This window comes from Podarcis gaigeae (genome assembly GCF_964106915.1).
Source record: "Podarcis gaigeae genome assembly, chromosome: 14".
NCBI lineage: Eukaryota > Metazoa > Chordata > Lepidosauria > Squamata > Lacertidae > Podarcis > Podarcis gaigeae.
In genome coordinates this window covers 15,276,328-15,303,121 of record NC_139690.1, presented here as the reverse complement: position 1 = coordinate 15,303,121, position 26,794 = coordinate 15,276,328, and the positions used below count along the sequence as shown (strand labels likewise).

At 45.2% G+C, this 26,794-nt stretch overlaps 1 protein-coding gene across 2 annotated transcripts in view; it reads left to right on the top strand.

The window, feature by feature from the left end:
• The first annotated feature begins 408 nt into the window (after window positions 1-408).
• SLC27A2 (solute carrier family 27 member 2) overlaps window positions 409-26,794 on the top strand; it is a 42,529-nt gene continuing 16,143 nt past the window's right edge. The window contains exons 1-6 of one of the 2 annotated variants that reach the window (XM_083712673.1): window positions 409-1,017; window positions 10,734-10,943; window positions 12,412-12,570; window positions 15,234-15,358; window positions 25,108-25,302; window positions 25,932-26,022. In XM_083712673.1, coding sequence (XP_083568799.1) covers window positions 540-1,017; window positions 10,734-10,943; window positions 12,412-12,570; window positions 15,234-15,358; window positions 25,108-25,302; window positions 25,932-26,022 — 1,258 coding nt within the window. In that variant the 5' untranslated portion in view covers window positions 409-539. The remainder of the gene's footprint in view (window positions 1,018-10,733; window positions 10,944-12,411; window positions 12,571-15,233; window positions 15,359-25,107; window positions 25,303-25,931; window positions 26,023-26,794) is intronic. The other variant, XM_083712674.1, reaches the window with a different exon arrangement.

The window sequence follows — 26,794 nt, the reverse complement described above, 5'->3', positions numbered from 1 at the left end:
GAGCACTCAGGGCTGATTTCCTTCAGAATGGATAGGCTTGATCTTCTTGCAGTCCATGGGACTCTCAAGAGTCTCTCCTCCAGTACCATAATTCAAAAGCATCAATTCTTTGGCGATCAGCCTTCTTGATGGTCCAGCTCTCACTTCCATACATCACTACTGGGGAAAACGATACTCACGCCTTTGGAATAGAACCGTACTGCGAAGACTGTGTGTTGGTCAGCGCGCACACATAAAACAAAACAAACCCCAAACCGTGTTTATGGAAGGCAATCTTACTCGTGATCGCCAAAGAAAGAGAAGTTTGAGACTCCTGATCTCCGCTTCTGGAGGAGACAGGCGGGCTGGAAATCTGGAGAGAGAAAGGGAGCGTGAGCGCGCGCTCCCGTCTGGCTGGACCCGCCCCTCGTTTGGCAGGAGCCGGTCACTTTTTGCGCCGGTAACCAAGCGAGGCGCCTCAGTGCGCTCGGCGCGCCTGGGCAGAGAGGAGCGACGAGCTGGCGCCGGGGGTCCAGCCTCCCCAAGGCGCCGTCGAGACCATGTTCCCGGGCTTGTACACGGCGCTGGCGGGTCTGCTGCTGCTGCCTCTGTTGGTGAACCTGGCGTGCCCTTACCTCTTCCAGGATCTCGGCTTCTTCTTGCAGCTGGTGCGCGTGGCGCAAAGGTCTCGCCGCGCCGCCTCGCGCGTCCCGCCGCGGACGCTGGTGGAGGTGTTCAGGCAGCGGGCGCGCCAGGCTCCCCAAAAGCCCATGCTACTCTTCCGAGACGAGGTGTACACCTACGAGCAGGTGGAGCGGCGGAGCAACCAGGTGGCGAGGGCGCTGAGGGAGCACGCAGGGCTGCGGCAAGGCGATACCGTGGCTCTCTTCCTGGGCAACCAGCCCGCCTACGTGTGGCTGTGGCTGGGCTGCGCCAAGCTGGGCTGCGCCATGGCCTGCCTCAACTGCAACATCAGGGCCAGGTCCTTGGTGCATTGCTTCCAGTGCAGCGGCGCCAAAGTGCTGCTGGCCGACCCAGGTGAGGACATCCTCTTCTCTCCCCCCCCCCCCCGCAGCTCGTAGTGGCTTAGTTGTTCTGTCACCAGCTCCTGCCAACCTAGCAGTTCGAAAGCACTCCAGGTCATAGCTGTCAACCTTCCCTCTTTTTTTGCGGGAAATTCCCTTATTCCAGCGCCGTTTCCGCTGCTATCCCGGATTGTTAGGTATCCCCAGTGGCGTAGCGTGGGGGTGCAGGGGGGCCGGCCGCACCGGGCGCAACATCTGAGGGGGGGCGCGCTAATCTAGTGGAAGAGACTCGAGTGCTAAAATCCACGGGTTAGGGGGCGCAAATTACTTGCCTTGCCCCGGGTGCTGACAACCCAGGCTACGCCACTGGATATCCCATAGACAGTCCCCAGGACAGGTGAGGCTGCTGATAACCTTATTTTCAAATCTGAAAGTTGACAGCTATGACTCCAGTGCAAGTAGATGAAAAGGTACTGCTGGGGCAGGAAGGTAAATGGCGTTTCCATGCGCTCTGGTTTACGTCACAGTGTTCCATTGTGTCAGAAGTGGTTTAGTCCTGCTGGCCACATGACCTGGAAACCTGTCAGTGGACAAACACCGTCTCCCTTGGCCTGAAAGTGAGATGAGCGCTACAACCCCATAGTCGCCTTTGACTGGACTTAACCGTCCAGGGGTCCTTTACCTTTTTTTAAACCTTTTTTTAATGGCCGCCCGCCTAGCAGTACCCATGCCTTTTAGGGCCCCCGCAACCAAGGATCAAAAGAAAATTACAACCAACCTTTCGTAGTTCAGCATTACCCCACTAGAGCACTCCCACAAGACCTCTCCAGATACGAAACTTTCTGTGAGTTAGTGCGTTGTGTGTTCCCACCGAGCCCTGATCCTAGTAGAATATTCGCGAGTAGCTGATTGGAAGCTTTATTAAAATGGTTGGTTGGTAAAATCAAGAACGTATTAGGAGATAATTTGTGAGGGCCCCTCCGGAGATCTCGACTGCCTAGAGTGGAGGCCTCCACAGGATTTAATCTAACACTGGTGGCTAGAGTGATGGGCAGGGGTGCCAACTTGAACAAAATATGGGGGGGGCAGGTAAGTCCCACCCTGATATAATGGATTACATGATGTGTCACTGTGTACATGATGTTGCAATGCTCATCAACTCTGGGGGAGCCTTGACCCTCTCAAATACAGTGGTACCTCAAGTTAAGTACTTAATTTGTTCCGGAGGTCCGTACTTAACCTGAAACTGTTCTTAACCTGAAGCACCACTTTAGCTAATGGGGCCTCCTGATGCTGCCGCGCCGCCGGAGCACGATTTCTGTTCTCATCCTGAAGCAAAGTTCTTAACCTGAGGCACTATTTCTGGGTTAGTGGAGTCTGTAACTTGAAGCGTATGTAACCTGAAGCGTATGCAACCTGAGGTACCACTGTATTTTATGGGGGGGGGGGAGGTACCTCAGCTCCTAGGAATTGGCTCCTATGGTGGTTGGAAACCCACTCAGAATCCCACAGCGTGACCTTGGGTCATGCGCACAGTCTCAGCTTTAGCCCACTTCGCAGGGGTGTTGCGAGTATGAGCTCCCAGAAGGATGGTGGAGCTGTGTGTGCTGAGCTCTTTGAAGGAAGAATGAGTAACCTGGTGTTGCACACCACCAGTGGCGTAGCGTGGGTTGTCAGCACCCGGGGCAAGGCAAGTAATTTGCACCCCCTAACCCGTGGATTTGCGCCCCCTAACCCCCAGATGTTGCGCCCGGTGCGGCCGGCCCCCCCTGCACCCCCCACGCTACGCCACTGCACACCATCAAGTCAATAGAAAACAACCTTTTTCAAAACCAGGTTTGAGGGAGGGAGCCTTGAAGCACCTGTCTTTCACTTTTGTTGCCTCTGATCAATAGGTTTAATAATAATAATAATAATAATAATAATAATAATATGATGTATTGTTCATCTGAGGTAATAGAAGAACAAGAAGCAGTTGGGTGCACATTTAATGTATCACAGTATTTTAATATTCTTTTGGAAGCCGCCCAGAGTGGCTGGGGAAACCCAGCCAGATGGGCGGGGTATAAATAATAAATTATTATTATTATTATTATTATTATTATTATTATTATTATTATTTGAAGAAAAAAAATCCTCACGCTCACCATAAATGTGAGGTTCTACAAGATTATTCACGGTTTTGACAGCAATATTATGCCTTAATAAAATGCAGGTGACACGTTTAAACTGCTGCCTTATTATTAAGCTTCATGCTAGGCAGCAGTTCAGCAGGTGCAACTTTTTTTTTACTTTCGGCATGGAGCATGGTGTCCTCTGTTGCATTTCTCTCCCATGTAGCCGTGAAAGGGATAGGAGACTTTCTGGAGAAAACAGGTTATCCCACCGATAGGGTGACCTGAATACAGTGGTACCTCGGGTTACAGACGCTTCAGGTTACATACGCTTCAGGTTACAGATTCCGCTAACCCAGAAATAGTACCTCAGGTTAAGAACTTTGCTTCAGGATGAGAACAGAAATTGCGCTGTGGCAGCACAGCGGCAGCAGGAGGCCCCATTAGCTAAAGTGGTACCTCAGGTTAAGAACAGTTTCAGGTTAAGAACAGACCTCCGGAACGAATTAAGTTCTTAACCCGAGGTACCACTGTAGTTGCCGTTCCATATCTTTTATTAAGCTCTATCAGCAGTTTGACATTGGGTCAGTGTGAGTAGTGAGTGAGAGCAAAGGTACGTTTACAATCATGAGTCGTAGATACAGGCTCATTAAGAAGCAAGAATCAGTTATGACCAAGTATCAATATGACATTCAGTGGCAAACAGAGGACTGATAAGTGACAATCCAATAATATATATGAGAAGAACCTCACTGAAATTTCTAAGCAGCCATCCAAACTGAGTGAATGGACAGTGAAATGTGAGGTACAATTCAATGTAAAATAGTGTAAAGTGATGCATTTTGGGACATTTTTATTTTTGTTTTTATTTTCATGTGTATATGCCAGTGGGATCTCACCTGCAGGTGACTAATAAGTAATGGGATCTGGGACTCGTAGTCAATAATTTAATGAAGATGTTCACTCAGTGTGCAGCAGCTGTGAAAAAAGGCAAATTCCATGCTAGGGATCAAATTCCTTGCTAGGAATCATTAAATTAGTTACACAAGTCTGTGATGGTTGCCTTGCAATTATATTGTAGAGTTTTAAAAGGGTCGGAAAAGGGCAACCAAAATGACTGAGGAGACAAAGAAACCTTCCTGTGAGGAATGGTTGAAGAAAAGGCAACTACAGTGGTACCTCAGGTTAAGTACTTAATTCGTTCCAGAGGTCTGTTCTTAACCTGAAACGGTGCTTAACCTGAAGCACCACTTTAGCTAATGGGGCCTCCCACTGCTGCTGCACTGCCGGAGCACGGTTTCTGTTCTCATCCTGAAGCAAAGTTCTTAACCTGAAGCACTATTTCTGGGTTAGCTGAGTCTGTAACCTGAAGTGTATGTAACCTGAAGCATATGTAACCCAAGGTACCACTGTACTGCAAGGGGCGACAGGATAAAGGTGTATACAGTTATAAATGGCACAGAGAAAGTGGATAGAATCGTAGAATTAGAAGGGACCACAAGGATCATCTAATCCAGGGGTAGGCAACCTAAGGCCTAGGGGCCGGATGCGGCCCAATCGCCTTCTAAATCCAGCCCGCGGACGGTCAAGGAATCAGCGTGTTTTTACATGAGTAGAATGTGTCCTTTTATTTAAAATGCATCTCTGGGTTATTTGTGGGGCATAGGAATTCATTCATTATTATTTTTCAAAATATAGTCCGGCTCCCCAACAAGTTCTGAGGGACAGTGGACCAGCTGCCCGCTGAAAAAATTTGCTGACCCCTGATCTAGTCCAACCCCCTGCAATGCAGGAATATGCATCCGTCCCATGCAGGGATCGAACCCGCAACCTTGGCATTATCAGTACCACACTGTAACCAGCTGAGCAAAAACTTTCCTTCTGTCTCTCATAATGCTAGAACTCACAGAAATCCAAAGAAACTGAATATTGGGAGGATTCAGAACAGGCAAAAGAAATACTTATTGGCACAGCACACAGTTAATCTGTGGAATTCACTGCTGCAGGAGGCAGTGGTGTCCGCCGATTTGGATGGCTTTTAAGAAAGGATGAGGCAAATTCATGGAGGAGAAGACTACCCATGAAGGGTCTGCTCTACCTCCATGGTCAGAAGCCATATGCTTCTGAATACCAGCTACTGGAAATTGCAGGAGGGGAGAGTGGCCTTGCATTGCTTAAGGACTTCACATAGGTCTCCGGTTGGCCACTTTGAGAACAGTGCTGGACTAGATCAGCCATTGGCCTGAACCTGTGGGCTTGTCTTCTGTCCCACCACTTACCGTATTTTTCGCTCTATAAGATGCACCAGACCACAGGAAGCACCTAGTTTTTGGAGGAGGAAAACAACAACAAAAATATTCTGAATCTCAGAAGCCAGAACAGCAAGAGGGATCGCTGCGCAGTGAAAGCAGCAATCCCTCTTGCTGTTCTGGCTTCTGGGATAGCTGCGCAGCCTGCATTCGCTCCATAAGACGCACACACATTTCCCCTTACTTTTTAGGAGGGGAAAAGTGAGTCTTATAGAGCAAAAAAATACGGCCTAGGAAATGCTTCAGCCGCCCTATTTCTGTGTGTCAGGTGGCTATTGAAGGCTAAGGAGCAGAGTCAAATAAAAATATGGCAGTCTTAGTCATGTAATGTGAATAATATACAGTCATACCTTGGATCTCAAACACCTTGGCTCCCGAAGAAATCGGTTCCCGAACAATTGAAACCCGGAAGTGAGTGTTCCAGTTTTCAAACATTCTTTTTGGGCAAAAACACATTAGTAATTTCTGCCCGGACACTGCTTCCGACTGCAATATTCTGGGAAATTCCAGACATATTGCAACGCTACTTTAGCCAGACTAAAACTCAGGATCTCATTAAGTTGGCTCCTATAGCTGCAAATTTTTTGGTACGACTTGCCCTCACGTTATTAGGCAAACATTTTATGTATTTTGCATTATTCATTGTTGTGTTTCCTAGTTTTAAATTGCTTCCCTTTATTGCATTTTCTCCTGCTAAGTTACTTTGAGATTTTGAAGTTTCAAATAAGACTATGTGTTTTAGAGGGTGCATTTCTGTTTGCATGCAGTGCAGATGGGAACATCTGTCCCTAACACGTTTGGTCTTGGCTTTATCTGATTTAAGCTTTCAGCCGTTCCATTTATTGTGCTAGGACTTGCTTCTGTATACAGTGGTACCTTGGGTTACATGCACTTTAGGTTACATATGCTTCAGGTTACAGACTCCACTAACCCAGAAATATTACCTTGGGTTAAGAACTTTGCTTCAGAATGAGATCAGAAATCGGGCTCTGGCGGCGCAGCGCCAGCAGGAGGCCCCATTAGCTAAAGTGGTGCTTCAGGTTAAGAATAGTTTCAGGTTAAGAACGGACCTCTGGAACAAATTAAGTACTTAACCTGAGGTACCACTGTACTTTGATTAGGGTCAGAATGTTAAGCGACGTTTTGGTTCTGAGATAAGAGTTTGGCTGGATCTTTGTCACTGAGCTGGAAGTGTCAATTCAACAAATAAAAGTGGAAATGCGTGTAACTTTATATGCTGTGGCCTAGTGGTTAGAGTGATGGTCTAGAAGGATGGGGGTGGCGCAGTGGTCTAAACCACTGAGCCTCTTGGGCTTGCCAATCAGAAAGTTGGCGGTTCGAATCCCCGCAATGGAATGAGCTCCTGTTGCTCTGTCCCAGCTCCTGCCAACCTAGCAGTTCGAAAGCATGCCGGTGCAAGTAGATAAATAGGTACCGCTGTGACGGGAAGGTAAACAGCATTTCCGTGCACTCTGTTTCTGTCACGGTGTCCCATTGCGCCAGAAGTGCTTTAGTCCTGCTGGCCACATGACCCGGAAAGCTGTCTGTGGACAAACGCCGGCTCCCTCGGCCTGAAAGCGAGATGAGTGCCTTTGACTGGACTTAACCATCCAGGGGTCCTTTACCTTTACCTTTAGAGTGATGGTCTAGGGCAGCACTAGATTTAGGGCAGTGTGAGTGGTTCCCCCACACTGGGTGCTGAGCCGAGGAGATGCAAAATTGAGACGATCCACTTGGGGTCACCAATTTTTGGCCTTGCACAAGACGCCATATTATGAAAGATTACCAAAGTCCACCTCTGGGCTAGGGCCTGAGAGACCAGTGTTCAAATTCCCACTCGGCCACATGAAGCCTGCTTGCTCACCTTGGACCAGTCACTATCTCTCAGCCTAGCCTACCTCACAGGGCTGTTGTGAGGATAAAATGTAAAGCACAACACCTTGAGCTCCTTGGAGGAAAAGTGGAATATAAATAATAACTAAGATTTTTAAAAAAAAACAACAACAGACAGAATAGTGAGATTTGTAATAATACGATCATACAAGTTTAAACAAGTTTTGTTTGTTTTGAAAAGTGCTCTGAAAATGTTGGAAGTAACCTGTTATTGGGTTAAACAACTTGCAACCTTAGGTTTACACAGGTCACGGTAGTAACTTAAAATAGGAGGCAGAAGGTGCTATTTGTTCCCTGTTAAATAATTAGGAGAGATATCTTATTTGAATGTTAGTCTGCATTTTCTTGTAAACATGCCCACATTGCTGATATATCCATATCTACATGAGATAATGGATAATTATTGCTGTTTACTTGGCATAAAGTATGAGTTTTAAAGGGACGCGGGTGGCGCTGTGGGTTAAACCACAGAGCCTAGGACTTGCCAATCAGAAGGTTGACGGTTTGAATCCCCGTGACGGTGTAAGCTCCCGTTGCTCGGTCCCTGCTCCTGCCAACCTAGCAGTTCAAAAGCACGTCAGAGTGCAAGTAGATACTGTAAATAGTTACTGCTCTGGCGGGAAGGTAAATGGCGTTTCCGTGTGCTGCTCTGGTTCGCCAGAAGCGGCTTAGTCATGCTGCCCACATGACCCGGAAGCTGTACGCCGGCTCCCTCGGCCAATCAAGCGAGATGAGCACCGCAACCCCAGAGTCGTCCACAACTGGACCTAATGGTCAGGGGTCTCTTTACCTTTACCTTTTTATGAGTTTTAAAATCCTACCTGTGGAAAATGAAGGACTAGACAATGACCTGAATTAAGAAAACAGAACTACAAACAAGTTACCAAACAAGTTCATCTGATACACTGATGGTCTGATATCAGCCTCCCTCTGCAAATGATAGTTTCTGGAAGTGCAATGCAATTCCTCCCTCCTTTCTCTTATCTGTCCTTGTAATTGCTGTGACCCGAGAAAGAGAAATAATAGTGTGTGTAAATTATTTACTTCAGAGCATCTTCTGCCAAGTCAGAATCATAGGCTGTAAGCTGGTTGGTTTTTGCAAAACTCCTCTCTCATATTCAGAAAGGAGGTAAACCTAAGGTTGCTGGTGGGGGCTTTGATGGCTGAATGCTCTTTATTACAGTATTTTTATTTATTGTTTTCTTTATTAGACATATATCGTCCTTCTGCATGAGATTTCAGGGTGGTTCCAACCCCCAAATTCCTCTAACTTAGCTAGAACTCTCTCTTCGTACATGCTACAGAAATATTTTGGATGAGGAAATATTCAGTTAGATGGGCTTGCAGTGGTTATATCCAGACGGAGTTTTACCACCTCAGATTGCCAGCAATGAAATTTGAAGAACCAAGGATGCTGTGCAGGGCCAGAGTCAATGACAGTGGTACCTCAGTTTTCGAGCATCTCAGAAGCCAAACGTTTCGGTTTTCAAATGCCGAAAACCCAGAAGTAATTGCTTTCATTTTCAAACGCGCCTCGGAAGTCGACCGGCTTCCACAGCGTGTTTTTCCATTTTCTCCATTGACTTTGCAAACTGCCCTTTGTGTCTTGGTTGTCAAACGTTCTGGAAGTCAGACGATCTTCCGGGATGGATTACATTCAACAACCCAGGTGCCATTGTATATGCAGTGTCTGCCTTTTAAGGTTTGGGGTTTTTTGCCTTTTACAAAATTTGGAAATTCTGCTTCTGTTCTACTCTTCTGCTTCTCTTCTGTTGTTACATTAATACTTTACATAACAGCAAAATGTCCCAGTACCTTGTTCTGAATAATGGTACTTCTCTTGTTGATACTGTCTGGCATTTGGGTTTGGAGCTGGGACGCGGGTGGCGCCGTAGTCTAAACCACAGAGCCTAGAGTTTGCCGATCGGAAGGTCGGCAGTTCGAATTCCCGCGATGGGGTGAGCTCCCATTGTTCGCTCCCAGCTAAATAAACAGCAAAATAAACAGCAAAACCAAAGAGCCAAACTTAATCCATTCCGGAAGTCTGTTTGACTTCTGAAATGTTTGAAAACCAAGGTGCAGCTCCTGGTTGGTGCAGGCGCCCCGGAAACAATAGCCAACAACCGTATCGGACGTTCAGCTTCCGGAAAACGTTTGAAAACTGGAACAATTACTTCCGGATTTTCGGCGTTTGGGAACTAAGGCGTTTGAGAACCAAGGTACCACTGTACTAAATGCATGGACGAAAATGCTTAAGTGAACAATGCTATGTTTAAGTGATGATCATGTAGGAGACAAAAGGCAAGAGTTCCCTAATAAGGGTGCTGCCACAGAGAAGGCCCTGCTGGAGGTCACAACCGCACCCCTGAGCCATACTCATCTGTGTCACCACTTCCTGTTTGGGGGATGCCTTCCAAAAAGAGAACCATGCTCACAGTGGCTTTTGGGCATTGTCTCATGCAGGGTGGAACAGGAGCACATAGATAACCGCAGATACATTTTCCATGTCATTATGGGAGCCTTTCAGAAACGATGCATGAAAGAGGAAGGAAATTCCCTGGGATATTGCGTCACCCTCCCATTGGAAATAGCTGACATACGCAGCTGGGGGTGGAGAACCCTCACACTTGATAATGAACAATCTCATGAGGGTCCTTCTAGTGACACACAAATCCAGGCATCTTGCAATTTCAGTTTGTTAGGAAACACGCCGGCTAGCCTTTTTCCAGATGTATCGTGAAAATATGACACCTGTGTTTTTGATACCTTGCCGTATTTTGCTTTCCTTTATATGGCACCACTAAATATTTGTAGAAATAAATTTGGCAAGATGTTTGCTGTGGACCCTGTTACAGTGGTACCTCGGGTTACAGACGCTTCAGGTTACAGACTCTGCTAACCCAGAAATAGTACCTTGGGTTAAAAACTTTACCTCAGGATGAGAACAGAAATCGCACGGCGGCAGCAGGAGGCCTCATTAGCTAAAGTGGTACCTCAGGTTAAGAACAGTTTCAGGTTAAGAACGGACCTCCAGAATGAATTAAGTTCTTAACCGGAGGTACCAATGTGTATGTGAGTGGCATTTAACTGTAACTTGATGACCTGCATTCTCATTTTCACCAAAAGCTGATCTCCCACATAGCTTGCAGGTTTTGTTCCATGCTATTTGTTCCACCATTGTGGAAATGAGCAATGGCATATGACTTTTCTGAGGTTTCGAAGCTACAGCTCCTGAAATTCCCTCCTTCTATACAACTCTTTCTTTTTCCTTTCCTTCCCCCCCCCCCCTGCATCTGGCCATGCTATGAAGAGTACTACAAAAACATTTCAGAGTAAAATATCACAGCGCAAACCTTTATTGAATAATGGGCCTCCCCCCCTTCAAATAACCATTTCTTCTCTCCTCCTTAAAGAATTAGCATCAGCCATTGAAGAAGTGCTTCCAGTCCTGAAGGAAGAGAATGTGACTATCTATTACTTAAGCAGGACCTCCGAGACAGAAGGGATCAACAGTTTCCTTGACAAAATGGATGCTGCTTCAGATGAGCCTATTCCAGTGTCCTGGAGATCAAATGTCACTTTTAAAAGTCCTGCCCTGTACATATATACCTCTGGGACTACAGGTACAGTAATTTAAAACCCCCCCCACAAATTAGGGATTCCTTGGTCTACAGTCAACCCTATGCAGAAATAAGTCCTGTTTAGTTCAGTGGGACTGATTTCCAGGGAACTGGGTATACAGAATTGCAGCTGACTTATTTTATTCACTGGCTGGTTTTAAAATATCTTACGAGGAAATCCCTACGACGGGATGAGTTCCCGTTGCTCGGTCCCTGCTCCTGCCAACCTAGCAGTTCGAAAGCACATCAAAGTGCAAGTAGATAAATAGGTACCGCTGCGGCCGGAAGGTAAATGGCGTTTCCGTGTGCTGCTCTGGTTCGCCAGAAGTGGCTTAGTCATGCTGGCCACATGACCCAAAAGCTGTACCCCGGCTCCCTCGGCCAATAAAGTGAGATGAGCACCACAACCCCAGAGTCAGCCACGAGTGGACCTAATGGTCAGGGGTCCCTTTACCTTTACTATGGTGCTTTAAATACATGTTGCGAATGTGTCCCAACTTAGCCTTCTCCCTAACATGAGAGTTTTTTTGTTTGTTACACGAACGGAGATTTTAATAATGAGGATAAGGTGTAGGAGATGAATTGGCATATAAAGCCTTTTCTGGTTATTAGAGGTTTGGAAATTGTTATAGTAGGTTCATAGATGTCATTGCCCTGTACAATGGTACCTTGGAAGTCGAACAGAATCCGTTCCAGAAGTCCGTTCGACTTCCAAAACATTTGGAAACCAAGGTGCGGCTTCCAATTGGCTGCAGGAAGCTGCTGCAGCCAATCGGAAGCCGTGGAAGCCCTGTGGGACATTCGAGTTCAAAAGAACACTCATTTCCTGGTTAGCGGCGTTCAGGAGTCAAAATGTTTGACTTGCAAGCATAGCTGTCAACTTACAGATTTGAAAATAAGGGACCAGCAACCTCCAAAATAAGGGATCAACAGCCAAAATAAGGGATTTTCCAAGCACAGGTATGTTCAGCTTCTTAGCCCGTCTGAGTCAAAGGCAGAACGCCCAGCCAGCAGCCAAATGAAGCCTCAAGCGGTGGTTCCCACAGTGCAGCAACCCGGCAAAGGGGATGCAGCAAGGAAAACCACCGTCACCTCTCCACTGGGAAGCGCTGAGCAAAGGCGAGTCCCCAGGCAACACGGCCGATTTGATTGGCACATGGCATGCAAGCTCCACCCCCCAAGTCGTTCTTAGACTCCTTATTGGGTGAGCAACACAGCCAAGCAACACAGTTGGAGCCTCCTTCCTCCCTGGCTGGCAGGGAGGGAGGGAGAGGAGCTGCTTCCTTTGAAACCCGGGAAATTTAAGGGACATCATCAATAAGGGACAGCAGCGGGACACAGCGCTGGGATAAGGGACTTTCCCGCCAAATAAGGGACGATTGACAGCTATGCTTGCAAGATGTTCGATATACAAGGTACAACTGTACTTGTTTCCCGTCTAATGAAAAACAAAACTTTTCTCTTCACACAGGTCTCCCGAAAGCTGCGTTGATTACCCATGAACGCACATTATTGGCCTGTGGTCTGATCATTGCCAGCGGTGTTACTTCAGCAGATGTTATCTATACCGCTCTGCCACTCTATCATAGTGCTGCCCTTTTAATTGGGGTACACGGCTGCATCCTGCAAGGTAAGCGGGGCTTAGTTGGATTAATAACTTGACTTTGTTTTGGAAAGCGTGTTCTCCTTCATGGAGAGCATGTGTTGCGGTGGGGTCTTACAAGACATCCCACTGTTGCTGGGCGGGTAAAGGTAGTTAGCCACCATTGCAATTTGGCTCCTCTTGTCATTGGGGAGAATTTGATGTTGCCATTTAATGATTGACAGCCAAGAAGTTTTATATTCCCTGCACGCAACGTTGAGCTTCCTCTTTTCACTGCACACATCAGATTATCCGCCCACCCTCCCTATATTTAGGGTTGTTCGCACAGACCTTGCTATGCCTGGCGTGGGGCAGGGGCCTGGTAAGAATTTTGTCCATTTGGCTGATTGGCTGGTGCCATTTGGTTTTTGCCTACTGCGTAGCAAATCGTCACAACTTGTAAGGCTGCAGTTAGGCACTGGTTTTTATGAATTGGTCGGTGGAGGAGCATGGATTGGCTGTGCCTGCCCCTCCAATGCTGTTGCTGCAAGGGTATTCCGTTAAAGGAATCCAGGGGCTCGCCATGCTTTTGTCCGAACCCCTGTCAAGGGGCTAGGGCCACACAAGAGCCCCTGGGAGCATTTGGGGAGAGGTGAGGGCATGGTTCCCACTCCATCTTTCTCCCCAAAATGTTTTCCCTTTCTGACTTTCACGGGCGTGCAAATGTCAGTCTGTCCCCAGGCGGGGACAGATAGTCGCAACCAATGCCTAAGCAACCACTCACATTTTCTGTACAGTGGTACCTCAAGTTACATAGGCTTCAGGTTACATGCGCTTCAGGTTACAGACTCCGCTAACCCAGAAATATTACCTCAGGTTAAGAACTTTGCTTCAGGATAAGAACAGAAATCGTGCTCCGGTGGCGCGGCAACAGCGGGAGGCCCCGTTAGCTAAAGTGGTGCTTCAGGTTAAGAACAGTTTCAGGTTAAGAACATTCCTCCGGAACGAATTAAGTACTTAAACCGAGGTACCACTGTATTTTAATAAAGTTGTGGCCAAAATTATGCCAAAAACCTTAAACAAAAAAATTCTGTGTGAATTGTGTTTTATTGGGGCGGCTTGGCATGTTTACTCGGCTTGTAGCCACCGAACTGAGCCAGGAGTGTAGAATCAGCATTTGTTGGCCCTTGCCCCCATCGTTCCTTCATATACATTTCCCCGAAGGTACCTGGGATCTTGACGCAAGGAAACAGCTCCCACACCACATGCCCTTAGAGGCTCTTGGAGAAATAACAATGGGTGCAAACAGACAGAAATACGTTTTGATGCTCTCATTCAGGGACAATACTGTGTGGAAACAAATTAGGATTTTGCTGCAGGCGTGGGAACTTCTTGCCTTCCCGGATATTGTTGGGAGTTCAGTTCCCATCATTCCTGCCTATTGGTAGTGCTGGCTAGTACTAATAATAATATAATAATAATAATAATTTATTATTTACACCCCGCCCGTCTGGCTGAGTTTCCCCAGCCATTCTGGGCGGCTCCCAATCAAGTGTTAAAAACAATACAGCATTAAATATTTAAAACTTCCCTGAACAGGGCTGCCTTCAGATGTCTTTTAAAGATAGGATAGCTGCGTATTTCCTTCACATCTGAAGGGATGGCGTTCCACAGGGTGGGCGCCACTACCGAGAAGGCCCTCTGTCTGGTTCCCAGTAATCTCACTTCTCGCAATGAGGGAACTGCCAGAAGGCCCTTGGCGCTGGATCTCAGTGTCCGGGCTGAACGATGGGGGGTGGAGACACTCCTTCAGGTATACAGGACCGAGGCCATTTAGGGCTTTAAAGGTCAGCACCAACACTTTGAGTTGTGCTCGGAAACGTACTGGGAGCCAATGCAGATCTCTCAGAACCGGTGTTATGTGGTCCCGGCGGCCACTCCCAGTCACCAGTCTAGCTGCCGCATTCTGGATTAATTGCAGTTTCCGGGTCACCTTCAAAGATGGGAATCTTAACAACATCCAGAGGACCACAGGTTCCCCATCCCTGATTTAGTGAGTTGTCCTTTTAAAACCTTGATTGCGTTAGCTTTGACCACGCCGTAAGCCAGTTGTTTGTACCTTTTCCATGCACTGCCAATTCACAGGGTTCTGAGAATTTCAGGAGGGTGCAGTAGGCCTGAGGAGTTGATCTATAAGCACAATTTCCAGGGAGGGACTATGTGGGTGTGTCTACGATTACCCATCACACAGGCTCAAAGATGGCAGAATGAGTTTTTAGCAAAGTGTGTGCTCAGTGGTTCAGCGTTACTACCCACAACACATTTACACAGGGGAGCGTTCAGAAATGTGAGACTGTATTCTGAAGTGGCGCAGTCCAGAATTCTGCCACCCAATCCTGTACATGGGCTCTCAAACAGGAATGTGCAGTCCTTTAGGATTGGTTGCAATTTTCCCACAGCAGCATCAGAAGATGATACACACCGTACTTTTCTGTGTATAAGACTAGGGTTTTTTTACTCAAAAATAATGTTTAAAAACGGGGCTCGTCTTATACACAGGCAGTGCATTGTGGGGCCGGGTGATTGGTTGCAGCCCCCAAAATAGGGGGTGTCTTATACACGGGGGGGTGTTATACATGGAAAAATACGGTATATCCTTCAATAGGGGTATGTGTGTTAGTGTCTAATTCCACTGCCTCATTTGCTTGTAGGTGCTACTCTTGCATTACGTTCAAAATTTTCAGCTACCCAGTTTTGGGATGACTGCAGAAAATACAACGTAACTGTCATACAGTACATCGGAGAGGTGCTTCGCTATTTATGCAATGTGCCCAAGGTAAGTTATTCCTCTGACATCTGTGTGTGTGTGTGTGTGTGTGTGTGTGTGTGTGAGAGAGAGAGAGAGAGAGAGAGAGAGAGAGAGAGAGAGAGCTTCTACAGTTACTGTATTGTTAGAACTGGTCTTGATTCAATGCTTTATTTATTTATTTATTTATTTATTTATTTAAAGTATTATATATATGGTTTGTTGGCACTTGTGGCTTCTGTTAAGTTGTGGGTGAACATATCAGACGACACAGCGATTCTTCAAACACCTCTTGTTTATTCACAGGCCAGAACAGAACTGAACTGAAGGGTTCAGTCAGCCTGCTTATATAGAGCTCCAGTACAACGTTAGTGTAACAACTTTCTGTAACTATGCAATCACTAATGTCACTTTCGATCCCTTATTTGCATATGTGGACCTGAACTATCTATCCCCCTGCTGGCCCAGGGTGAGAACTTCAGTACATAACACTCATGTACCCAGCTCCTTCCATCCAGACCACAAGAGACATTATCAGAGGTCGTGGGCACATTCTAGCCAGACAAAAGCACTTGAGGAGGGAGTGAATCAGGCCCTATGTGGGTTGTGACCTGGGAAAAGTCCCAAAGGCCAGAGAGACAAGGAGGGGTGCATTCAAGTCCCCGGACCTGAGGTTTCCCCCTCGTGCTCCAACCTGAATCTAATTCCACCGGCTATACATGACAGCCCATCAGAAACTTCAGAAACCTTCTGTTCTACTGCTTTTCTGTAGCTACAAAAACAAAAGGTTTGTCAGGCTGCAGTCCATAGCTGGTAGTTGGCTTGGATCACAAGTTATGCAAGCTGGAGGTAAATTAAGGTACCGTGGACTTTGTACACCAGAAACTTAAACGATTCTAAGAAATGTAATTTTTAGTTTCTCAGCTGCCCTTTGCACTGTAGGAGGGACTGGAATCTACCAGGAATGTTCCGCCTAAGAATACTTGCTGGTGCAATGCCAATTGAAGTACCTCCAGCAACCCCACTCTGCATTGTCCATTGCAAGTGGTGGGAGGTGGAGTTTATCGATTATGGCGGACTAAATTGTCTTCTGTATCTGGGTTGTCTTTCAGGACCTTAAAGCTCTGCAGCTCTGAATACAGGCACAATTGCATTGCTGAGCTTGACTCTATAAACAGCACCCCTTAAAGCGCCTTTGTGAAACCATGGCCAAGCAGTGCTTAGGTGGACAGAATCAGTTTTTGAAAGAAAATAAACCGTTCTTCTAACGCAGCATACAAATTAATTAAATAAATAAATCAAATGGTGGAGAGGGATCTAGAATCTCTGTGAGGAAGGTGAACCCTCATAGGTATACCACAGTCAAGATCTTTCCCTCTGTTCACTTTGCACGCCAGTTGTAGAACAGTACAATGGTACCTTGATTTCTCAAACTTAATCCGTTCCGGAAGTCCCTTCCAAAACCAAAGCGTTCCAAAACCAAGGCGCGCTTTCCCATAGAAAGTAATGCAAAATGGATTAATCCGTTCCAGACTTTTAAAAACAACCCCTAAAACGGCAATTTAACATGAATTTTACTATCTAACGAGACCATCGATCCATAAAATGAAAGCAATAAACAATGTACTGCAGTCACACAATCATCAACCAGTAGCTAAAGTGGGTTCCACACAGTCACAAAAGCAAAACAAAAAGAACCGCAAAAATAAAAATGCAAAATAAATAGCAAAAACAGACGTCCGTGTAACACTCCAAATGGAAGTGTGGCACTCAAATTGGAAGTGTAACACTCAAAACGGAGCACGTTCAGCTTCCGAAAAAAGTTCGCAAACCAGAACACTTACTTCTGGGTTTGCAGTGTTTGGGTTCCATGTCGTTTCAGTACCAAAGCGTTTGAGAACTAAGGAACCACTGTACAGTGGTACCTCAGGTTAAGTACTTAATTCGTTCTGGAGGTCTGTCCTTAACCTGAAACTGTTCTTAGCCTGAAGCACCGCTTTAGCTAATGGGGCCTCCTGCTGCTGCAGCGCCGTTGGAGCCCGATTTCTGTTCTTATCCTGAAGCAAAGTTCTTAACCTGAAGCACTATTTCTGGGTTAGCGGAGTCTGTAACCTGAAGCGTATGTAACCTGAAGCATATGTATCCTGAGGTACCACTGTATTATATTTGAGCTTAGTACACACTATTTAAGCAAGAAAAATTGTGGCTTAAATGGATGCATTTGGTTGCAATCAACTTTCAGCTCAATAAGCAGAGATGTGCATGAGCCGAAAACATGAGCTGAACTCTTTATTTATTTAATCTTCCTTAGGGGCGTAGCTAATTGAACACCAGGTTTTCCAGTTAATATGCAATTAAACTGAATAGTGGGAAGTTTACACCTGCCTCAGTCTGTTTGGCTGCAAACCAAACAGAAATAAATGGCTCCAGCAATCCTTTGGGATATCAAAGGAGCAGTCTTTAGAGCCCGGTTCAGGAAGTAAGACCTAGTGTCATGTGACTCTAAGTATAGAGACACATGAATCTCACTAGAAGAAATGTTAAGGGATCTGTTCCAAAAGGAAAGAGAGCTAAAGTTGGGGGCTTAACTAACGGGTGCTAACTGAAAACTGAGTTCCTCTACCTATCTCTATCTTAAGACAGGTTCCTGTATTTGCTTACAGTTAGTATGTTTTGCGAAAGGGATGCGGGTGGTGCTGTGGGTTAAACCACAGAGCCTAGGACTTGCCAATCAGAAGGTCGGCCGTTCGAATCCCCGCGATGGGGTGAGCTCCCGTTGCTCGGTCCCAGCTCCTGCCAACCTAGCAGTTTGAAAGCACAAAAGTGCAAGTAGATAAATAGGCACCGCTCCGGTGGGAAGGTAAACGGCGTTTCCGTGCGCTGCTCTGGTTTGCCAGAAGCGGCTTAGTCATGCTGGCCACATGACCCAGAAGCTGTACGCCGGCTCCCTCGGCCAATAAAGCGAGATGAGCGCGCAACCCCAGAGTCAGCCACGACTGGACCTAATGGTCAGGGGTCCCTTTACCTTTAATATATTTTGCAGTGTGAATATAGTGGTTGAGCAAGGATTTTCAGTTGTGTCTGGAAGAACACTCTGCACATTTCCACCAACAGAAAACTCTCCAGTGAAGAGTTACAAAAACCAGCTGATTTTTATGCCAGCCATTTTAAGAATTTAATTAAGCTCTGAGCAGCAGCAGCAGCAGCAGCAGCAGTAGCAGCATCGACTGTTGTCAAAGTTGGCATGCTCAGTTACCTGATCCAAGGAAATCACTTCAAAGCTGGGAATAAAGCCCACAGATGTATATTTGTGATAATGAGGGTGTAATACAAAACAAGGTGGCTTTTAGCGATGCGATCTGCTTTTTCCTGCGGGTGTTATAAAACTCTTTAGCAGTACAGATCATTAAACCTTGTCAAGGGGAACCACGGAACTTAATTTCCATGACAGAAACAGGAGGAGCAAGAACTGGTTTGGCTTTTTTACATAAATATAAAGATTAGCACCTTAAAAAGTCTTCATGCGTGCACTTTCCCCATATGGAGCAGATCAATTTATCCTGGTACCACCATAGCTGGATCTATTAGGTGCAAATTTATCAGGGAAGAACTACATGTTAAGAAACAAACATTCTGATCCAAGCCCTGAATTGGTCTCGTGGTGGGATGACTGGGAAAGCATTTACAAAGGGCAGTTATGAGGAGGCCATATTTTACCCTTCCGCGCCCACATATACAGTACTTTCCTGAAGTGTTTCCGAATATCATTTTTAGCTCTGGTTCCCTTCCTGTTCTGCAGCTGGTTTCCAAGAGCAGAAGTAAGGACTTTGTTGTTGTTGTTGTTTAGTCATGTCCGACTCTTCGTGACCCCATGGACCAGAGCCAGAGGCTCTCCTGTCTTCCACTGCCTCCCGCAGTTTGGTCAAACTCATGTTCGTAGCTTCGAGAACACTGTCCAACCATCTCGTCCTCTGTCATCCCCTTCTCCTTGTGCCCTCCTTGTGCCCTCCATCTTTCCCAACATCAGGGTTTTTCCAGGGAGTCTTCTCTTCTCATGAGGTGGCCAAAGTATTGGAGCCTCAGCTTCAGGATCTGTCCTTCCAGTGAGCACTCAGGGCTGATTTCCTTCAGAATGGAGAGGTTTGATCTTCTTGCAGTCCATGGGACTCTCAAGAGTCTCCTCCAGCACCATAATTCAAAAGCATCAATTCTTCGGCGATCAGCCTTCTTGATGGTCCAGCTCTCACTTCCATACATCACTACTGGGGAAACCATAGCTTTGACTATACGGACCTTTGTTGGCAAGGTGATGTCTCTGCTTTTTAAGATGCTGTCTATCTAGAGAAGTAAGGACAGCTGGCATTTAAAAATGGTAAAAAGTGGGGAGGTGACATCACCATTATAAAGGCCAGGACTAGCCGCCTGAAAAACAGTTTCTACGCTAATGCAATTCTGGTTCTAAACGCAGCATAAGGGGTCTCTGTAGTATAGTGTATTTTAAAATGGGGTTTTAGAGTTTTTAGGGGTTTTTGAATGTTTTATGTAGTTTTTATGTAGTTTTAGGTAGTTTTTATGTAGTTTTATGTAGTTTCGTGGTAGTTTTATGTAGTTTTTATGTAGTTTTTCAATTTCATTGTTCTGCAAGGGACAATGACAATAAAAATATCGTATCGTATCGTATCGTACATATCTTTAGGAGCCAGGCAAAAATGTTATTTTCTCATCATGCCTTTGGCTTTTAACGATCTATGGCCTTTTTGTGTGGGTAGGGTGTTCTAACTTTTTTTTTAAATGTTGGTTTTAATGTGTATTTTGCTTAGAATATTATAAGCTGCTTTGAGTTGCCGTGGCCAAAAAAAAGCAACTAATAAATTGAATTAATAACAGTAATCAGCAGACGGGATTTGCTCTAATCCTGCAAATATATAGTCCCGTTGTCTGCAAACAAAGGTTTGGAACTGCAAAGTTTTAATGTATTTATCCCAGTCCTATACCTATAGATCTCAGGCTAGAGTACATAATTTATATAAACCAACAGTTCATTATATAAAATAGCAGACATAAAACAATAAATAACCAGCACTGAGCCTAAAACAATGAGCTGATCACGGGATTAGGCAACAACAACAAAAGTTATTATTTCGATTGTTATCTTGTGTTTCCATCCAAAGGAGCCCAGGTAGGCAAACTGTTAAAACAATACAATTTTAAAACATTTTTGTTTAAACAACAATGACAACCACGTACCCTCACAACTGATGATTTCAGAATTGCCAGAAATATTATCATTTAGCCACTGAATGCTAAGGTGAAATAGGAGTGTTGTAATGTTGAGCCTAAATGTTAAGAATAAGGGGATCAGATACACATCGCCAGGCAAGGCATTCCCTAAATTCGGGGCATCTACCAAGAAGGCTCCGTCATGGGTTCGGCTGTACTCAGTAACAGCGTTTTCTCATGTTCTACTCTCCCTGTTTACAGGCGCTTTTTTATCTTTAAAGGAATTTTATTAACTGAGACAAAATATATGTGGGACACCAAAAAAATCACAATCCTTTCAGAGTTACATATATTTGAAATGTTAACAGGAAAAAAATAAACAAATATCAGTACATCGTAAGTGGTTCATAACCAGGCTTTTAAAAAAGTGCATTATTTTTGTGGTAGGGTTCCTTTTTGGATTTGATCATAGCTCAGATCTAACCTTTACGGCCTTTACTCAGGGGAAAAGGGATGAATGGAAAACAAAGGGACAGACGGTAGGTTAATAATAGCTCGCCCCTAGAGAAGCTTTTGTAAGCGGAAAAATAAATCTCAGGACTCCCATGGTCAAAAAAAGCAAGAGTTGGGGGGAAATACATGGAAGGACCAAAGCTAGCCATTGTGGTGTCATATGGATAGAACATAAGAAGAACCCGCTGGATCAGGCCAAGGACCATCTGGTCCAGCATCCTGTTCTCATAGTATATTGAAATTGAAATAAATATGAAATACAGGGGTACCTTGGGTTACAGACGCTTCAGGTTACAGACTCCACCAACCCAGAAATAGTACCTCAGGTTAGGAACTTTGCTTCAGGATGAGAACAGAAATTGTGTGGTGGCGGCAGCAGGAGGCCCCATTAGCTAAAGTGGTACCTCAGGTTAAGAACAGTTTCAGGTTAAGACCTCCAGAACGAATTAAGTTCTTAACCCGAGGTACCACTGTACTTTATTGTCACTTGTACAACTTGTATACAGTGAGATTACACAAGCACCCCCACTCAGCTCTCTTAGTCCTAATTCCCCTCATTCACTGACGCACACCCACCAAACCGGAAAGTTAGTTGCCCTGTTATTATCTTTTCATTCAGCAGCGTAACAGCCCACAGATACAGATAGGTAGCCGTGTTGGTCTGCCATAGTCAAAACAAAAAAAATTCCTTCCAGTAGCACCTTAAAGACCAACTAAGTCAGTTCTTGGTATGAGCTTTCGTGTGCATGCACACTTCTTCAGATACACTGAAACAGAAGTTTCCAGACCCTTCTATATAGTGAGAAGGTGGGGAGGGGTATTACTCAGAAGGGTGGTGGGAATGGGTGATTGGCAGATAGCTGTGATGAGCCTGTTGACGACTCTTAACGACTGCAATAGGTCTTACAGGAAGAAGCGAGGGGTGAAAAGGTGAAAAATGGCTTTGTCATGTATAATGAGATAAGAATCCAAGGTCTTTGTTCAGACCAGGTTTCTCCATGGTTTTAAGTTTGGTGATAAGTTGTAATTCAGCAGCTTCTCTTTCCAGTCTATTTCTGAAATTCCTTTGTAGTAAAACAGCTACTTTGAGATCTTGTATAGAATGTCCTGGGAGATTGAAGTGTTCTCCTACTGGTTTCTCTGTCTTGTGATTCCTGATGTCCGATTTATGTCCGTTTATTCTTTGGCGTAAGGTCTGGCCTGTTTGTCCAATATAGAGAGCTGAAGGACACTGTTGGCATTTGATGGCATACACAATGTTAGACGATGAGCAATTAAATAGTCCCGAGATGGTATGTGTGATGTTGTTGGGGCCAGTAATGGTGTTGTCCGGGTGTATGTGGCAGCAAAGTTGGCATCTGGGTTTATTGCAGGCTCTGGTGCCAGTGTCCGTGTTAGGTCTGGTTGTAGTATTATTGTGGGTTAGGAGTTGTTTAAGACTGGGTGGCTGTCTGTAGGCAATGAAAGCCCACAGATAGAAACTGTTCTTTACCCTGTTGGTCCGACTAATCATGCGTCTATATCTTCTGCCCGAGGGCAGGAGATCAAGAGAGTGCTGGCCAGGGTGTGAATCATCCCTGAGAATTTTCCTCACTCTCCTGAGGCAACGTTTTTCCTCAATGTCATCCAACGGATTCACGGGACAGCCCATAATATCTAGTACTGTATCCACCACCCTTTGTAGGCACTTCCTCTCAGTTGATGTCAAACCAGCGTGCCACACCATGATGCACTATGAAAGGACACTTTCTATTGTTGACGGGTAGAAGGAGATCATCAAATGTTGATTGACATCGTTCTTTCGCAATACTCTGTGAGGAGATGGAGTCTCTGTTGGGCTTTCTTAACCACCTGGGTTGTATTGATTTTCCAAGTAAGGTCTTCACTGAGATAAACTCCTAGGAATTTAAAGGAAGAGATGCTCTCCACACAGCCCTCCCCAATGTACAGCGGGGCTAGTTCTCCTCTCTTCCTCCGAAAGTCCAACACCATCTCCTTTGTCTTGCTAATCTAGTAGCCAACTAGATTCGTGTGGGGAAAACTCTTGAGCAGGATTTGATCACAAGAGGCCTCTCCCCTCCTGTGTCTTCCAGTAGCTGTCATTCAGAAGCCTCACTGCCCCCAACCTTGTGTCCTAGAGTGTCCTTTTCATCTTTTCAATTTGTATACCGTCTTTCTATCTTACAATACTCAAGGCGGTTTACAAGCTGAAGAAAGAAAAAATGTACATCTTATAACAATCTAATGCAATACAGAAATGTGACAATAAAGCAAAATTTTAAAATAAGCAACCTACATCAAAAAAGTAACATTCAACAATCATTAGAACAGTATAAAATAATAATGTCAACATATAAAAGTTAAACAGAAATCCACTCAACAGTTCCAATAAATAATTTCTAAACTATAATCAATAAGACAATGGCAAGCCACAGTACAGTAGTACCTCGGGTTAAGTACTTAATTCGTTCTCGAGGTGCGTTCTTAACCTGAAACTGTTCTTAACCTGAAGCACCACTTTAGCTAATAGGGCCTCCTGCCGCTGCCGCCGCGCTGCGTGATTTCTGTTCTCATCCTGAAGCAAAGTTCTTAACTCAAGGTACTATTTCTGGGTTAGCGGAGTCTGTAACCTGAGGTAAAGGTAAAGGGTAAAGGGACCCCTGACCATTAGGTCCAGTCGTGACCGACTCTGGGGTTGCGGCTTTATTGCCTGAGGGAGCCGGCGTTTGTCCGCAGACAGCTTCTGGGTCACGTAGCCAGCATGAATAAGCTGCTTCTGACAAACCAGAGCAGCGCACGGAAACGCCGTTTACCTTCCCGCTGGAGCGGTACCTATTTATCTACTTGCACTTTGTGCTTTTGAATTCTTTGGTTGACAGGAGCAGGGACCGAGCAACGGGAGCTCACCCTACCGCGGGGATTCGAACCGCCGACCTTCTGATCGGCAAGTCCTAGGCTCTGTGGTTTAACCCACAGCGCCACCCGTGTCCCAACCCGAGGTACCACTGTACATAAAACAATACAGTACGGATTGAGAAGCAGAGACTAGAGGGTGGGGCAAGGCCTTGCCTGATGAAATCTCTCCCCTGACAGTCCTTGAACTCTGAATAATGACTCTTGTTTTTCTGGATGGAGGAAAGAGAAGGAAGTATGTAGAAACTTGCCTGTTGTACAACAGGATGCCGTAGCTTGGTGGTAGAGCAACTGCCTTGCATATAGAAGCTCCTTAGTTCTATCCCCAGCATCTCCAAGTTAGGGCTGGGAGAGACCCCACCCCCCTGAGTGCACTTGCCAGTCAGTATAGACAGCCCTGAGCTAGATGGACCTATGCTCAGACTCAGTATAAGGTACAGCAAAGATTTGCATTGGTTTCTCTGCCCACTTTTGCCCCTGGGAACGGGCACCATTGGTTTTGATAAGACAATTCTGACTTTGGATGTACGTTTCCGAGCACAATTCCAAGTGCTGGTGCTGACCTTGAAAGCCCTAAACGACCTCGGCCCAGTATACCTGAAGGAGCATCTCCACCCCATCACTCAGCCCGGACACTGAGGTCCAGCTCCGAGGGCCTTCTGGCGGTTCCCTCCCTGCGAGGAGTGGGGTTACAGGGAACCCCAGGTGGCACCCGCCCTGTGGAACGTCCTCCCATCAGATGTCAAGGAAATAAACAACTATTTGATTTTTAGAAGACATCTGAAGGCAGCCCTGTTTAGGGAAGTTTTTAATGTTTGGTGTTTTATTGTGTTTTTAATATTCTGTTTGGAGCCACCCAGAGTGGCTGGGGAAACCCAGCCAGATGGATGGGGTATAAACAATAAATAAATAATAATAATTATTATTGTTATTATTATTATTATTATTATTATTATTATTATTCCAATCCTTTATAAGGCAGCTCCCTGTGCTTCTCATAGAAGCCTCCACCTTCTGCTGGCGAGTGTGGATTACTTTTTGCATGTATAAAATACTGCAATATGGCTAGCTCATTCTCTACTGAACACTGTTAATGCCCTTCTGGTATCATGAGTTCTTCCTTTTATTTCCAGAAAGACAACGATCGCAACCATAGGGTAAGAATTGCCTTGGGTAATGGCTTAAGGGCTGACGTTTGGAGGGAATTCATCCGGAGGTTTGGAAACATACGCATTTTTGAGTTTTACGCAGCCACGGAAGGCAATGTAGGCTTTGTGAACTATACTGGGAAAATCGGAGCCGTGGGAAGATTAAATTATTTGCATAAGGTAAGTGAAAATATGTTTAAGTGGTCCCTGTTTACCAAGATTAGACATGATACTTCAGATTGAATATGTATATATAACAATATTTACAAAGCTTGTTTAATTTTGAAGATACAACAACGTCGTCAGAAGCTCACACTAACAGAATCCATGCATCATGATCTGAACCTCTGTATTAATACAGGTGGGGTTCCGTTCCAGGACCCTGTGTTTTTGCGAAATCACATAAAATGGGGAGCACCCTGGAGAGTCCTACTGACTCGCAAGGAGACCTACCTCAGATCCCAAAGATGACCTCTTCAGGCTCCAGGGAGGGTCTCCTCGCAAGCCGGAGGGGCAGTGGGGCTTTGTTGAACTGCTTAGCCTCACCGCCTAACAGCTGATGTTCAAGGTAGCGCAGCAGCCGTCGCTGCTTCCAAGTGCATCAGCTGAAGAAGTCCATGGCACTTCCATACATGTATATGATGCTTAAAGTGTTCTCTTTTTTTATATAAACAGTATTGGGGGTCTGTATGAAGAAAAATGCAATGTATATGTAAAATGTGATGTATATGAGACCTCCGGGTATAGGGCAGTATATAAATTCGATTAATAATAATAATCATTATCATCATCATCACCATTTTCATTAGAAAATAATGCGCTATGACCTGATTAAATATGATGTAGAGAAAGATGAACCTTTCCGAAATGAAGACGGCTACTGTATAAAAGTTCCTAAAGGTACATATGTTTTACTTCTTTATTTGCCGGTAAAATTCAGTGCTGCTGTTTCTTTGAGCTGCCATTTTAGTAGGCCTTTCTTGCACATCATTTTGAAGTGCGGAAAACAATAGGCCTTTTAAAGGTTGCTGGACTGCAGCTCCCATCATCCCTGAACCTGGCCATGCTCACTGTAGCTGACGGGAACTGCAGTCTAGCAACATCTGGAAGGCCACAAATTCCCTACTTGTGAATGAAACAATTCCATCTGTGAAACATTATCCCCAAGGAAACATGCCTGACACCGTCGCTAACAGGCTAAAACCTTTATATTCACTCAAATATTTTGTAACTAAGCTAGCCTTCCTCTACAGTGGTGTTTATCTGGGGTGGCTAGGACTTGTCAATATTACATTATTAGATGAGCACTTTGGGTATTTTGTGTGATACATTGTTTTAAATTTGAGGGTTTTGATTGGTTTTGTCTGTTTTATTTTAAATAATAATAATAATAATAATAATAATAATAATAATAATAATAATAATTTATTTATACCCCGCCCATCTGGCTGGGTTCCCCTAGCCACTCTGGGCGGCTTCCAACAAAACACTAAAATATAATAACCTATTAAACATTAAAAGCTTCCCTAAACAGGGCTGCCTTTAGATGTCTTCTAAAAGTTTGGTAGTTATTTTTCTCTTTGACATCTGGTGGGAGGGCATTCCACAGGGCAGGTGTCACTACCAAGAAGGCCCTTTGCCTGGTTCCCTGTAACCTCACTTCTTGCAGTGA